A 15,923-nucleotide genomic window follows, 5' to 3' on the forward strand; every position below is an offset into this window, starting at 1 on the left:
CCTTCCACATGCCTGACCTTCCAGATTTATCCCTGATCACACCTGTGTTTGACTTGCTTTAAAGGTACACTATGGGCTGGGCTTGGTGGCTCAGCCTGTCATCTTTGGGAGGCTGAGTTGAGTAGATTGCCTGAGCCCACAGGTTTGAGACCAGCCCGGGCAAATTGGCGAGACCTCGTCTCTACAATAAATAAAAAAAATTAGCCGGCCATGGTAGCATGCACCTGTAGTACTGGCTACTTGGAAGGCTGAGGCGGAAGGATCGCTGGAGCCCAGCAGGTCAATCTTAGGGTGGCCATGAGTGTGCCACGGCACTCCAGCCTGGGCAACAGAGTGAGACTCCAACTCAAAAAAAAAAAAGTGCACTATAGGGCCACCTGGCTTCCTAGCGTGAGAGGGCATCTGTAGCCTGGCTCATTGCTCCAGCCCTCATACCAACACCAACAATTTCCTTCATGTGTTAGCCAGTACCTTATGCTACCATATGCTAGCCTGTCTCCCAGATATATCCTGTGAAATCACAAAAGAGAGCCCTAAGCTTAGAGCTGGTTTCTAACAATTCCTCTTTGTCTTTCTCTTTCTCCCTTTCTGGTCCTTCGACCCCATACATCTAGCTACCTTTTTTCTTCTCTTTCTCCCCTCAACCACTGGCTCAGGCTGGCCGGGTTTCCAAAGGAGGGAAGAAATTACTTGCAGACCTGTAGGACTGAGGACTGCAGCTATGGAAACTTCAAATGGGATCTCTTGCAGCCTTCTCTCATGTGCTTTCTTACTTTGGGAAGTCACTGCTGCCATTCTCAGTACTTTCTATTTAGGGCTGTCATGATCTTCCATTCTGAACAAAGTTTCTTTTGTATCCTAGGTCTGACCTTTCATCCTTTCTGCATGGAAAAATTTCCAAGACTTTCTGGAAATGAAACTAAGATACTTGATATAAAAGTGCTTCAAATCATTCATTTGATCTGGATTTTTTCTTTTTTTTTTTTGAGTCGGAGTCTCACTCTGTTGCCCAGGCTGGAGTGCAATGGCACGCTCACAGTCACCACATCCTTGACCTGTTGGGCTCAGGTGATTTTTTTTTTTTATTGCAGTGACAAGGTCTTGCCAAATTGCCCAGCTTGGTCTCGAACCCCTGGACTCAGGCAATCCTCTCGCCTCGGCCTCCCAAAGTGCTAGAATTACAGACTTGAGCCACCGTACCCGGCCCTGATTGTTTTTTTTAAATAGGATTGTGATATAAGACATATTGACACAAGCCAATAATATTTATGTTAACTGAGATTGCTAGTCTATGATAATGTCACACCACTGACAGCACAAAGTGTTGTTATTTTAATTTTGTGACTGCTAGTATCTTATAATCAATGCATAGCATAAAAATGTATGGAGAACATTGGTTTGAAGAGAATGAATCAGAAATGCAGAGAGATTGGAAAGAGGAAATCTAATTAGGGACTAAATATATAGAGAAAAAATATAGATGCTAACTGATGAAAGTATGAACTAAGCTTTATCATTTGGTATTTAGAATAATTCCAATGTCAACAAAAGCTGTAAGATACTTTGGTATTCATAATCAATTCACTGAACATTGCCATCCACATCCTGGGCCATCTGCAGATTCCCTGGCCTTGGAGAAACACAATTCTTATTTTCCCAGCCTACGCTCTCTCATTAAAGCAAGCTATTTTGTTATTGATCTCAGTATAAAGTTGCCAAATAGAATGCTCCTCCCCTAAGTGTTGGCCCAACCTCCTGCCTGCCTGGAGCCCGGAAGGCATACCTGGGCAGGGGCAAAGCAGGATACTGCTGGGATCTCTCTGGCCACAGCCGCTCACTAAGGGAAAGGTCATCTGACATGCACAGTATTCAAAACCAGGAACCGAGGTGTGGTTCAGGCTCCTTTAAGCTCACAGGTTTGGGGGATCCTGGTGAGTCCCCAGAGACGAGTCTAGACAGGAGAATGAAAGAGCGCTGGCGCTGGCCTGCAAGAGGAGAAGTCTTCCTCTGTCTTACTGTCAGCCTTCTGCTTCAAGGTAAGATGGGACAGACCAGAGTGTGGTTCTGAGGGGCATCCATTACTTACCTTCTAGCACTTGGGCATTTAGAATTAACATGTTAAATCAGAAGCTATTTTATGACTGGTCAAATACACACACACACACACACAAGAATTGACATGTTAAATATTTCTTGGGCATTCAGAATTAACATGTTAAATCAGAAGCTGTTTTATGATGTGAAATACACACACACACACACACACACACACACACACACACAAGAATTAACATGTTAAATATTTCTTCCATGATGCACGTCTCTTGATTTCCTTTCGGTGATAGATAGAAAGACATTCACCAATGAGTACACACAGCCTTTCTCTATTCCTGCCTGCAGAGGGATCTAAAAACTGTCCAATTTCACCATTTCTCCAATTCCATCTTTTCATTGACCTCTGATGCCCTTTCCACCACAACCCTCTTTCCCCTTCCTTGTCTCTTTTTCTCTTGCTATATATCCCAAAAATGTAGCTACCAACTTTAAACATGCCCTGAAGGATTAAACAAAATGCCAAGGCAGTGTGGAGATCAATCTGAGGCATAAAGGAGTAGATATTTTGTTTCCGTGAGGTAATATTTGTTCCTATTCTGGGTACATACCTTAAATATTATGTAAAGAGATGGAGGATATAAAGACAGAAACAGAGAAAAAGACCATAAAAAGATGTCAATGGGGCAAAGATTCTGGTCGGGTACTACTCAGCTCCCTGTCCATGGCCAAGAGAGGCCTCACTTTGTGAATGGGAATATAGTATGTGCTCAGTGATATCACCTAATGATCTTAATGCTGGAAATAACCCACAAGATATCTGAGGTCACTAATCTGAGAAGAACAAGATAAATGCCTGGCACCAAAGTAAGCACCCAATCAGAATACCAACTATATGTTTCCCATATCTTTCCAGTAAGTGTAGCTGCTTACTTCTTTTACCTTCTTGACAAATCAATTCTTGCCTTCAGTAGATGGAAAGCCCTAAGAGTTAGGAAGAGCAATATATTACAGCAGATTTCTAAGTGACCTGGTCTACAAGTTTTAGGGCAGTAGTAAGCACTGCTACTGCTAGGTAGAACCAAGAGGCTTATGATGGTACACTGAAAGACTCCTGGAAGTGGCTGGCGTTTGTACTAAAGCCAAGTTTGCATACAGATTTGGGAAGATTTTGCATGAGAACGAAACAATGGGAATGAGAGTAGAGTACTGACTCAGCTGACCACATCGACTTCCACCATTTGCCTACCAGTCCATCCTCCCCAATCTTGATCTTGGGAAGTCTTGGCCCAGAAAGGAGGGACTCACCTGCTCCTCCCAGTATGCACCCTCTTTTCCTTCTCTGCAGAGAGGCTCCAGCCCTGAAAAGAGAAGCCCTCTCTCATAGGGTATCTGCTTTCTACAGGAAGAGGAAACACTTTCACCATCAATTGCTCAGGCTTTGACCAGCATGGGGTGGACCCTGCTGCCTTCCAGGCTGTGTTTGACAGAAAGGCCTTCCGTCCAGTCGTCAACTTCAGTGCCCCCACTCATGTCAACCTCTCCTTCACCCTGTCTGCCATCCTGGAAGTGGTGAGACCTGGTCCCTGCAGTCTTTCCATGGCTTCCAATAGGGAATAAGGACCCTTTGCCCTGTCAACCCAACATTGCCACAGTCCAGTGGTAAACAATAGGTACCCTCAATAAATTTTGTACAAATTAAACAGTCTTCCTATGCAGTGGAGAGGCAAGAAAAGAATGCTACAGTGATTTTTTTTCAGGAAGCTATTTGTCCTGGAGTCTGGTCCTTTCGGGAATGTTCTAGAAAGAAGTAGTCTGTATTCACATAGTCATTAAAATCAGAATTGTCCCTAGCCACAGGGAAAACGAGTATGGAAAAAAACCGTTCAGTATCTAGAACTGGCCCAATAAATTAGTAAATATTGGTGAGAATGTGAGATGGGTGTGGGCCAAATTTTTTTGCACTAATCATCCTGGATGGGGATTTCTTTATCAGGATGCACAACTCCAGCTGCTGACGTCATTCATGTGGATGGATTTGGTAAGGCAGATGAACTATCCCCTTCCCGCTTCCATTTGCAATTTTAAATTTGAGGAGATAGAAGTGACTGAAAGGTTTTCTAGCTCAAAGCTCTACCCAAAGTATAAATTATTCTGGGGCAAAGTAACTCCATCTAGAACTGGACTGACCCTGGGGACACAAACCTTCCCTGGGAAGTTTAGGAAGATAGAAATGGCAACCCCAAAATGGTTAAATCATTGCAGGCCAGTAGAGAAAGACCCTAAAAGGAGAGCACAGGAGGGGGAGACCTTAAAAGGAAGGGAGACATTGCAGTATACCTGCCCTCAAGTGGTTTTAGGTCATATTTAAGATCCGCCTTGGTAAAAGGCTGTTAAGGGGTACTCGGCTGATGACATCTTATTAAATAAAGAGGGGGCGATAGGCTGTGGTCATTAGGGTCACAAATAGGAATGGGAGGATCAAAGTTTAAGGAAGAATGGGAAGGGCTGGAGAGCCTGACAGAACAAGCTCACGTATCACTCATCCCGCACTGCCCTGGCTGCAGGTGTGGGACAATCCTTTTATCAGCTGGAACCCAGAAGAGTGTGTTGGCATCAAAAAACTCACAGTATCAGCTGAAAACCTGTGGCTCCCAGACATCTTCATCCTGGAATCGTGCGTTATCTGGGTTGGGGAAAGCCAGTGGGAAGCCCCATCTGTCAAGAACAACCTGGGGTCAGTGCAGAACATGGGGCCACCAAAACATTCAGATAAGGGCACATCCTCCAATAACTGACTTTCACAAAACACTATGAGGAAAAGAAACAGAATAAAAAGACAGTAGAGAAAGACCCTAAAAGGAGAGCACAGGAGGGGGAGACCTTAAAAGGAAGGGAAACAAAAGCCGATTAAGTCCCCAGCTCCCCCTCCGTTTCCCAAACAGCATGGATGTGGATCAGACACCTTCGGGTCTCACTGCCTATGTCAGCAGTGAAGGTCGAATCAAGTACGATAAGCCAATGAAAGTGACCAGCATCTGTAACCTGGACATCTTCTACTTCCCTTTTGACCAACAGAACTGCACCTTCACCTTCAGTTCTTTCCTCTACACGGGTAAGTGTCATGCATTTTGGTACATATTTAAGATTCAGGGGAAGATATTTAAGTGGTATAGGTATTGATAGGGAAGGTTTTAGATCAGTGTCACTCAACTCTGACTGCCCACCAAAGCTTCTAAAACATAACTGCACATCATCCCAGAGATCCCAATTCAATTGCTCCAGGCAGGGCCCAGGCATCGTTAGTTTGATATGGTCCCAGGTGGTGCTAATGTGCAGACAGGAGTAGGAACTACTGCTTGACATCTCAGATAGCCCTTCTGCCAAATGAAACCATTTGACTCTGAACTGCTGCACACCTATAATTTTTTTTTTTAATTGGAATCTCATTCCATTGCCCAGGATGGAGTGCAGTAGCACGCTCAAGCTCACCGCAACCTCGACCTGCTGGGCTCAGGCAATCCTTCTGCCTTAGCCTTCCAAGTAGCTGGAACTACAGGCATGCACCACTATGCCTGGCTAATTTCTTGATTTATTGTAGAGATGATGTCTCGACAAGTTGTCCAGGCTGGTCTCGAACTCATAGGCTCAGGCAATCTTCTCACCTCGGCCTCCTAAAGCGCTGGGATTATAGGTGTGAGCTACCGCACCCTGCCACGCCTATAATTTTTACCTCAAATGTTTTAACATTAATAGTTAACACACTTAAACCAGTAAATGAATGCAACTGAATGGCACCAAGTGCCATGTGGCAGATTTAGATACATTAATCATCCTAATGGGAATGGATGTGTTATAAGAATATTGAGCTATTCAAGCCTGATTCCACTAAAACAATATCACATGGCTGGGGGATTGAGAAGGAAAATAGGCCTGACTCCAAATGTTCTTGACTCCCATTTGAGTCATATTCAATATTCTCATAACAACCTTGACTCACTCTTGTTTTCAAGAACAACAAAAAAACTCAATGCTGCAGCCCACATTCATATGAATTGCTAGTTATTTAACCCACTTCTGAGAAAACCAGGGGTGCCCTGCTTTAAAAGGACAGAGGAAAATGTGAAGAAGCTCCACGGGGTGGCGGGGGGAGTCAAATGTTATGATCTTATAGGCAGGAGGCTTGGAAACCCTTCTGAACTGAGCTGACTGGTGTCCCTAACAGTGGATAGCATGTTGCTGGGCATGGACAAGGAAGTGTGGGAGATTACAGACACGTCTCGTGACGTCATTCGAACCCAGGGAGAGTGGGAGCTCCTGGGCATCAACAAGGCCACCCCAAAGATGTCTGTGGGCAGCAACCTATATGACCAGATCATGTTCTATGTGAGTCCGGGGGGCCCTGTTTGACTTCTGATCCCACTTGCTCTATGATTGTCCTCTTGATCTAAGGCTCTTTGGAAAGTAAAAAGAAACTCCAGAGAGTTAGGCACCTGCTCCCCACTCCTCCTCTACCTAACTGCCCTGAAGCAGGATTCCCCAGGCCTCCCCAACTCCCCAATCACCCTCCTGCCCTGCAGAAGGGAGGACTGGCTGGGCTGTTATAAGCACTACTGCTCAGAATAGAGCAGCAAACAATGGCCTAAAGGACCCACTTGCCTCTAAAATTCTGCAGTAATTGTGTTCCTGGCAGATTGAAAATAAATAAAAATTAGACAGTAAGTTGGAGGCACTTATGTAGATGTGCACAATCAAATATGCACATGTTACCAACAAAGGTTGTTCCATAGTCAGTCTGACAGCACATTGGCAAGGATTCGATAGTCAAACATACAAGTTGAGCCCTCTGGCATCAATTTACTTGCCATCTTCTCCATCTCTCTCTCCAGGTGGCCATCAGGCGCAGACCCAGCCTCTACATCATAAACCTGCTGGTGCCCAGTAGCTTCCTGGTTGCCATCGACGCCCTCAGCTTCTACCTGCCGGCCGAGAGCGAGAATCGTGCCCCATTCAAGATAACCCTTCTGCTGGGCTACAACGTCTTCCTGCTCATGATGAATGACTTACTGCCCGCTAGTGGCACCCCTCTCATCAGTATGCCCCTTCCACTTTCTGCAGAAGCATAAGCAGCAGGGACTAGGAAAACCAGCTGTTGCTCAACTTAAGGAATAAAGGGGCTCCGAGGGAAGATTAGATTTGGAAAAAGAGGTGTAAGAAAAGCTTAGAGATAGATCTGCCCTGGCTTATTTATTATTTTCTTTACTCTCAGGTGTCTACTTTGCTCTATGCCTGTCCCTGATGGTGGCCAGCCTGCTGGAGACCGTCTTCATCACCTACCTGCTGCACCTGGCCACCACCCAGCCCCCACCCATGCCTTGGTGGCTCCACGCCCTGCTGCTATACTACACCAGCCCAAGGAAATGCTGCCCCACTGCGCCCCAGAAGGGAAATAAGGGCCTGGGTCTCACCGCCACCCACCTGCCTGGTGAGGGAAGCCAGCGCGGCCCACACTCTCCCTTCATGTTAGGCCCAATTTCTCCAATGCCCGCCACTTCTCTAATCCTGTCCCCTCCCCGTGTCATGACTGAGTCTCCGTCCTCTCCACAGGCCTGAAGGAGCCAGTGGAGTTAGTGGGGAAGGTACCAGGCCCCGGAGAGGCAGAACTGACTGGAAGCTCAGGATGGCCAAGGGCCCAGCAGGAACAGGAGACCCGGGAGCAGCCCTCCGTGGAGCTGTGGGTGCGGTTCAGCCACATGATGGACACCCTGCTCTTCCGCCTCTACCTGCTCTTCATGGCCTCCTCCATCCTCACCGTCATCGTCCTCTGGAACACCTAGGGGGACATCCACCTCTCTCTGCAAACCACAACCTGGAATTTCTCCTGGTCTTAGGGTCAGCCAGACCCAGGCCACTTTTCTAATCTTAGCCACTTATTCCCAGTGACTACCGTGTCCCCTTCTATATTCCAAAAACTCCCACCCAGCACTACTGAGCAGGTTCAGAGCAACCCTGGACGGTTTCCTGTCTTCTCCTATGTCAGGCTCATTCCTGCATACTTTCTGTGTCCCTGTGTCACACCTATCTCCTCACTCCCTTACCTTTCCAAAGTAAGAGAGGGGGCCAAAGCTAAGAAAACTTCATGGCCATAGCTCAAAGAGCCAAGCGGAGACACCAGAGTTTAACAAAGCAATGACCTCAACCATTTCTTTCTTCACTTTCCTTTACCCTGTCATTCCTGAAATTGCTATTCAAAATAAATACTATATTGTGTCATTTTATTTTTTGTGCGACAGGATCTTATGATTTCACAACATCAAACAAGTGGGCCTTCTGAATGTGCATGCTTGGAGGAGGGCCAGGAAGGACCCCAATTATAGGGTTCAGATTAAATAAGCTGTCATTCAGTCACACAATGGAACGTTATGTAACCATTTAAAGTGAGGATATAGATCTATGTTAACACCTTGGGGACAGGTTTATGATATATTAAGTGGAGAAAATAAGCTACAAAACAGTGTGTATGCATAATTTCTGTAAAATAGACAGACAGATAATAGAAATAAGTGGACAGAAATATGTGTGGTTGACTAGACACCAAAACATTAGCAAACTTTGTCCTGGATAATGGGATTATGAGTGATTACTATTTTCTGTTATATCCTTGTCTGTGTTCTCTGAATTTTTTTTCTTTTTACTAATAGTTCCTTGATGAATTGTTTTCAGTGATTAAGTGTTACATTTACTATCAAAAGGGGGGAAAAAGAGCCAGGCGCAGTGGCTCAAGTCTACAATTCCAGCAGTTTGGAAGGCAGAGGTGAGAGGACTACCTGAGCTCAGAGGTTCGAGACCAGCCTGAGCAACATGGCAAGACCTCGTCTCTACGATAAACCAAAAAATTAGCCAGGCGTGATGGGACATTCCTATGGTTCCAGCTACTTGAAAGACTGAGGCAGAAGGATCACCTGAGCCCAGCAGGTGGAGGCTGCAGTTCCTGGGCAACAGAGTGAGACTCCTACTCAAAAAAAGAAAGAAAGAAAGAATAAAAGGACCAGGAGCAGTGAGTGGTTCATGCCTATAGATCCCAGCATTTTGGGAGGCCCAAGCAGGAGGATTGCTTGTGGCTAGGAGTTCAAGACCAACCTCGGCAACATAGCAAGACCTTGTGTCTATTAAAAAAAAATGCTTTTTAATTAGCTGAGTATGGTGGTGCCCACCTGTAGTACTAGCTACTCAGGAGGATCCGTTGGGAGGTTTGCTTAAGCCCAGGAGTTAGAAGCTGCAGTAAACTATGACCACACAGCTGCATTCCAGTTTCGGTAACAGAGTGAAACCAAGGCTCTAAAAAAGATATATATTTAAGTTCCCTGTTAATAGTGCTTCACACCTTTATCAGAGATATATCATCATGGGGAGGATTCTAACAGCTAGCTGGGCACAAGACCCTGAGGAGAAACAGAAATTGAAAAGGAGAGTCAAAGAACCCCAAAGATAAATTACTGAACTATATTTCAATTAGGTGAACACATTTCAGGTACTTATTTACATTTCTACCTCCCCTAAGAGTGTGCTTTTGTAAAGGTCAGGGACAATGTCTCATCTGTTTTATATCTTAGTACAGTATGTCATGTCTGACACATCATGGATGCTTAATACAGACATAATGAACGAGTGTTCGGATGAGTTGCCAACCAACCAAAAATCCATGTTTTAAGTTGTAAATCCCTCTATCCCTTAGTTCAAGTTGCAAATCCCTCTATCCCTTCCCAGTGTGCTTTATTTTATTTTATATACCTAATGCAGAAAACTAGCAACCCATCTTCACATGTCAACTATCTCTGAGTTCTTAGAGATGTTTCTTATACACAAGCAATGGTATTTCTGTTATCAGATTCTCTTATGTTTCCTTCTTTCCATTGCTCAGAACTTATTTCTCAGAGACTCATCCTTAGCTTTTGCCAAGAATTTAAAATGAAGGTGTCTACCAAGACTTGGAGGAATCTCAAATTTCTTAAGGTCACTTTTGTATCGTTTTTTTTTCCATTCTCCATCTTGACATTTATATTTCTCTAGATTTCATCTTGCAATTTTTTTTTCAGCTTCATATTTTTGTGACTTTAGGTTTTCAGTGCCGAGACTATTGCTTGACAATGCCCTTTGCAAAAGAACATCTTGTTGATATGTTCAGACGGAGGTAAGCCTTGTAGTCTAAAACATAATGATACTGAATTAAAATGTTTTAAGTTAATATAAGCCTCAACAAGTCAGCAGGAATGTTAAGTAAGGGTATTTCACAATTTGCGAGGGGGTAGTTCTGGTTTCTGTCTCTTTCATTAAACAAAATAAGGTATATAGAATAGCCCTTGGGATAGTGACTTTATTTCCTTTTCCTCCATTTTCTCTTAAAGCTTCTGTTAGCCAGGCACAGTGGCCCATGCCTGTAATCCCAGGCATGGGAGGTGGAGGCAAGAGCCCACGTGTTCAAGACCAGCCTGAATAACATGGGGAGACCTCTCCTCTATAATAACATTTTTTAAAAAAATCAGTTGAGTGTGCTAGCGCATGACTGTAGTTCCAGCTACTTGTAAGGCTGAGGTGGAAGGATCGCCTGAGCCCAGCAGGTTGAAGCTGTGGTAACCATGAGCATGACACTGCATTCCAGCCTAGATGACAGAGTGAGACTCCAACTCAAAAAAAAAAAAAATACACCATTAGGACATTCTGTCGTATATGTGGCCATCTGTTGCAAGGAAAACCTGTGAGGTTTGCAACTTCTCACAAGCAAGCATGAGGACTTATAAAGACACAATTTAGTAAATAAGTCCAATGAGCAAAGATGTCATTCTTTAAGATTCTTCCCTTCCAGTTGGGCTCAGTGGTTTACACGTGTAATCCCAGCACTTTGAAAGGCGGAGGTAAGAGAGGATTGCCTGAGCCCATGGGTTCCAGACCAGCCTGGGCAACATAACAAGATCTCATCTCTACAATAAACCAAAAATAAAATTAGCCTGGTGTGGTGGCGCATGCCTGTAGTTCCAGCTACTTGGAAGGCTGAGGCAGGAGGATCACCCGAGCACAGCAGGTGAAGACTGCGGTGGCCATGAGTGTGACATTGCACTCCAGCCTAGGGGATAAGAGTGAGACTCCTACTCAAAAAAAGAAAACAAGAAAAAAGATTATTCCCTTCCAGATAATTTGGTAATTCTATCAAGTTGTCCAAAGCCAACATTTTTCAGGTCCAAGTTCCATCTTACTCCCTAGTTCTTACTCTACCTTTCTCTTTCTCTTTTTTCTTTTCTTTGTTTTTTTCATCATGATTTTCACCAGATCCCAGGAGAGCAGTAGTTCTATCTGCTTGCCTGGTTTCTATTCTGAAAAATGTGAAAAGCACACCTCTTGCCTACTTCCTCATACTTGCTGAGGGAAGATCAGCTCAGATTCCCAGTCTGAGGGATCTTAGGTTCACAAAGTGCTACCATTTAACTCTTCTCTGCCTTACACCAGATTCCATCTTTCATGTATTATCTGAGCCACTCTGAGACATTTATTCACTCTAGAGAGTTTTTTATTTCAATATTCAATAATTCTTTACCTATATCTTGAATCATTAACCTACACTTTAAGCATATTAAATATAACACACAGCAGGCATACCAAAATCTGACATGATGAAAAAAGTTTGTATTCCTTCCCTTAATTGCTTTTCATTAAGCTTTATCTTTTTTTACAATATAGCACACATACTGAAAAGTACACAAATCATATGTGTACCACCCAATGAATTATCAAAATTGACCCTACCTGTATAACCACCACCTAGGTAAAGAAGCTGTCCAGCTCTTGGGAAAACACCCTTTGGAGCTCCTCCCAATCATTCTCATTCATTCTCTCCAAAGGTAGCTATTAACCTGACTTCTAGAGTCATTTAGCCTATTTGCCATTTCATATAAATGAAGTTACTATGTATTTTTGCGCATGTCTGGCTTCATTTACTCAGTATTACATTTGTGAGATTTATCCATGTTGCTGTGAGAAGCAAGTTTGTTCATATTAATTGCTGTATAGTTTTTCACTTTATTTTTGTTAGTAATTATAGTCTTCTTTATGGAACTGACTCAAGCTTATGCTAGATTAAAATTAACACTCGTTAAAATCATTGTACTTTTTTTTTTTTAGTTGGAGTCTCACTCTGTCGCCCAGGCTGGAGTGCAGTGGCACGCTCATGACCACCACAGCCTTAACCTGTTGGGCTCAGGTGATCCTTCTGCCTCAGCTTTCTAAGCACCTGGAACAGGCCAGGCGCAGTGGCTCATGCCTATAATCCCAGCACTTTGGGAGGCCGAGGTGAGAGGACTGCTGGAACCTACAGGTTCAAGACCAGCTGGGCAATTTGGTGAAACCTTATCTCTACAATAAATCAAGAAAAATTAGCCGGGCATGGTGGTGCACACCTGTAGTTCCAGCAGGTCATAGGTCCAGCACACCTGTAGTCCCAGCAGGTTGAGGCTACGGTGGCTGTGAGTGTGCCACTGCACTCTAGCCTGGGTGACAGAGTGAGACTCTGGTTCAAAAACAAACAAAAACAAAACAAAACAAGTAGCTGGAACCACAGGTGCACGCCACCATGCCCAGCTGATTTTTTTTATTTATTGTAGAGACAAGGTCTTGCCATGTTGCTGAGGCTGGTCTCAAACCCCGGAACTCAGATAATCTTCTCACCTCCACCTCCCAAAGTGCTGCGATTACAGGCATCAATACCACGCCTGGCTGCTCACTTATTAATGTTAAAAGAACATTGGAAGGTTGTCTTTAGACATGCATTAAACTAAAGAAATTAGTTTTACTTGCTTGTCTCCCTTTATATTCTCAGTTCTATGCATTTGGGTATGATGATAACATAAGTCCTTTTTGTAACAAAGAAGGGAAGAAATAAGTAAATAAATACAGATATTCAAAGACCAAAAATGTAACACTGAAAAACTGTCAAGTTTTTAATGTTTTTACAATATTGATTACTAAATTCTATTGATTACAAAATTTATAGATGAATTGTATTCCAAATATTAATTTATAAAATCAATAGTTTGGAATTCAGAATGAGCTTTCTATAGAAACATTTTTTTTTGTTTGAGTTGAAGTCTCACTCTCTCACCCAGGCTGGAGGGCAGTGGCAAGCTCCCAGCCACTGCAGCCTGGACCTGCTGGGCTCAGGCGATCCTCCAATTCAGCCTTCCAAGTAGCTGGAGCTACAGGCATGTGCCACCACACCTAGCTAACTTTTTTTTTAATTGTAGAGATGAGGTCGTGCCAAGTTGCCCAGGCTGGTCTCGAACCTGTGACCTCAGGCAATTCTCTCACCTCAGTCTCCCACAGTGCTGGGATTATAGGCTTGAGCCACCACACCCAGCCCAAAAACATATTTTAAATAGCACTCAATAATAAATTAGGATATTTTTAAGTCTGTTTGATACTCAAGTCAGCTGAAATATTATATGTGAGCAATGAAAAATTAAATATGTTGAAGTTTAAAATGCTGTTTCAAAACTGGAAATAAAACAAGTCAAATCAATAAAATTGAATTAAAAATTATTGTGGATTGAGCTCGGTGGCTCAGCCTGTAATCCCAGCACTTTGGAAGGCTGAGGTGAAGGAATTACCTGAGCCCATGGGTTCAAGACCAGCCCAGGCAACTTGGCGAGATCGCATCTCTACAATAAATCAAAAATTAGCTGGGCATGGGAGCACGTGCCTAAAATTTTGGCTGTTTGGAAGGCTGAGGTGGAAGGATCACTGGAGCCCAGCAGGTCAATGCTGGGGTGACCATGAGCATGCCACTGTATTTCCAGCCTGAATGACAGAGTGAGACTCCAACTCAAAAAAAAATTATTGTGAATTTTTATGTTTAAGAAAAAGCAGTCAAGTATGGTGGCACACCTGTAATCCCAGAACTTTGGGAGGCTGAGGCAAGAGGATTGCCTGAATCCAAGAGTTCGAAACCAGTCTGGGCAATTTGACAAGATCTCGTCTCTACAATAAATCAAAAAAAAAAAAAAATTAACCAGACATGGTGGTGCATGCCTGTGGTTCCAGATACTTGGAAGGCTGAGGCAAAGGATCACCCGAGCCCAGCAGGTCAAGGTTGCGGTGGCTATAAGCGTACCTGGGTGGCAGAGTGAGACTCCGACAAAAAAAGAAAAGGAAGGAAGGAAGGAAGAGCAGACTTTGTTAGAGTCAATTAAAGAGTTGATGGTTCTCATTTTCTTACTAAAAGAGTCACCAAAATTGAGAGTTGGCATCCAGTGAGATAACCAGCAGCACACAGTCAGGCAAGGTTAACCAACTAGGTTCCAAATCAATGACCCAAAAAACAGTTCCACTCCATCCCACATACAAATTCCAAAATGCCTAAATATCCACCTAAAACTCTTGTTTGGACAAAGACAAGCCCAAAGTTGAGATAGGTGAAATAAGTTAGATGTATAATTTCTGCAGCTAACTTTCATCCTCTCCTTCCTCACTCTCAACTTTGAAAATATTGGAGAGAGGTTAAACTCAATAGTGAAAATAGTGATCAGACGGAAACCAGACAAACTTAGAACCAAACAACAAGTAAGAGTCATATTTCAAAAGCAAAGACCTAGGGAAGAAGCCATAAAATTTAGATAGATCAAACTTGAAAACAAAATCATAAACATAATAGAAGAAAACATGAAGGCTTGGGCCAGGCATGGTGGCTCACACCTATAATCCCAGTACTTTGGGAGGCCTTGGTGAGAGGATTGCCTGAGCCCACGGGTTCGAGACCAGCCTGGGCAACTTGGTGAAACCTCATCTCTACAATAAATAAGAAAATCAGCCAGGTGTGGTGGTGCATGCCTATAGTTCCAGTTACTTGGAAGACTGAGGTGGAAGGATTACCTGAACCTAGCTGGTCGAGATTGCAGTGGCCATGAGCGTGCCACTGCACTCCAGCCTGGGTGACAGAGTGAGACTTCGACACAAAAAAAAAAGAAGAAGAAGAAGAAGAAAACATGAAGACTTAAAAAAAAGAAGTCATAAAATCCAGATAGCTCAAACTTGGAAACAAAATCATAAACATAATAGAAGAAAACATGAAGACTTAAAAAATCTTAACATGAGAAATGCCTTCTAATTATTAAACAAAACTTAAAAGCCAAAAAGGAAAAGATTGATTAATCTGACTACAAAGACCCATAAGCCAACATAAGTGAAGTCAAAAGACAGACCACCACAAAATGGAAAAAAAAATGCAGTTCATAAGGCATATATAAAGAGCTCCTGACAATCAATTAGAAAATGACAAGAACACAATAGAGTTGAACAAATGGTATGACCATTGCACTCACAGAAAAGAAAATGCACATAACTTTTAAACATTATAAACCACCAATGTTCAAAAGATCTGGTGTATTTTAGGAACTAAAGCAAGATATTACATCATTTATTCTGTCTAGAGTGGACTTAAAGACCACTGAGGATCCTGTAAGTTCCTTCAGATCACCACTTCCAACTGAATAGTGCCACAGAGAACTTTGGTAGAGTCTTTCCTGACTCTAGGGACACTACAGTATCCACTATAGTAGCAACTGGCCACATTTGACTATTTAGATTAACATTAATAAGTTAAGACTGGGCGCAGTGGCCAAGCCTGTAATACCAGCACTTTGGGAGGTGGAGGCGAGAGGATCCGGTGTGGTGGTGCATGCCTATAGTTCCAGCTACTTGGAAGGCTGAAGCTGAAGAATCAGCAGGTTGAGGTTTCGGTGGCCATGAGCATGCCATTGCACTACAGCCTGGGAGACACAGTGAGACTCCAACTCAAAAAAAAAAAAGTTTCCTCATAGCTACTCCCT

At 43.4% G+C, this 15,923-nt stretch overlaps 1 protein-coding gene across 1 annotated transcript; it reads left to right on the top strand.

The window, feature by feature from the left end:
- Positions 1-1,858: 1,858 nt before the first annotated feature.
- On the top strand, positions 1,859-7,889 carry HTR3C (5-hydroxytryptamine receptor 3C). The gene is made up of 9 exons (XM_008070702.2): positions 1,859-2,036; positions 3,458-3,624; positions 4,049-4,093; positions 4,620-4,729; positions 4,998-5,167; positions 6,278-6,438; positions 6,942-7,146; positions 7,322-7,537; positions 7,660-7,889. The coding sequence occupies exons 1-9, from the start codon at positions 1,859-1,861 to the stop codon at positions 7,887-7,889; spliced, it is 1,482 nt and encodes a 493-aa protein (XP_008068893.2).
- The last annotated feature ends 8,034 nt before the right edge of the window (positions 7,890-15,923 follow it).

The sequence above is a fragment of the Carlito syrichta genome, unplaced genomic scaffold (genome assembly GCF_000164805.1).
Source record: "Carlito syrichta isolate Samal-C Ts95f unplaced genomic scaffold, Tarsius_syrichta-2.0.1 Scaffold313936, whole genome shotgun sequence".
Classification (NCBI taxonomy): domain Eukaryota; kingdom Metazoa; phylum Chordata; class Mammalia; order Primates; family Tarsiidae; genus Carlito; species Carlito syrichta.

What these genes read in the sequence shown, in the direction of transcription:
- HTR3C (XM_008070702.2), top strand. Translation starts at nt 1,859, where the DNA reads ATGCACAGTATTCAAAACCAGGAACCGAGGTGTGGTTCAGGCTCCTTT. An exon ending in TGTCAGCCTTCTGCTTCAAG is followed by an intron (nt 2,037 to 3,457) that starts GTAAGATGGGAC and finishes TGCTTTCTACAG; the next exon opens with GAAGAGGAAACACTTTCACC. An exon ending in CACCGCCACCCACCTGCCTG is followed by an intron (nt 7,538 to 7,659) that starts GTGAGGGAAGCC and finishes TCCTCTCCACAG; the next exon opens with GCCTGAAGGAGCCAGTGGAG.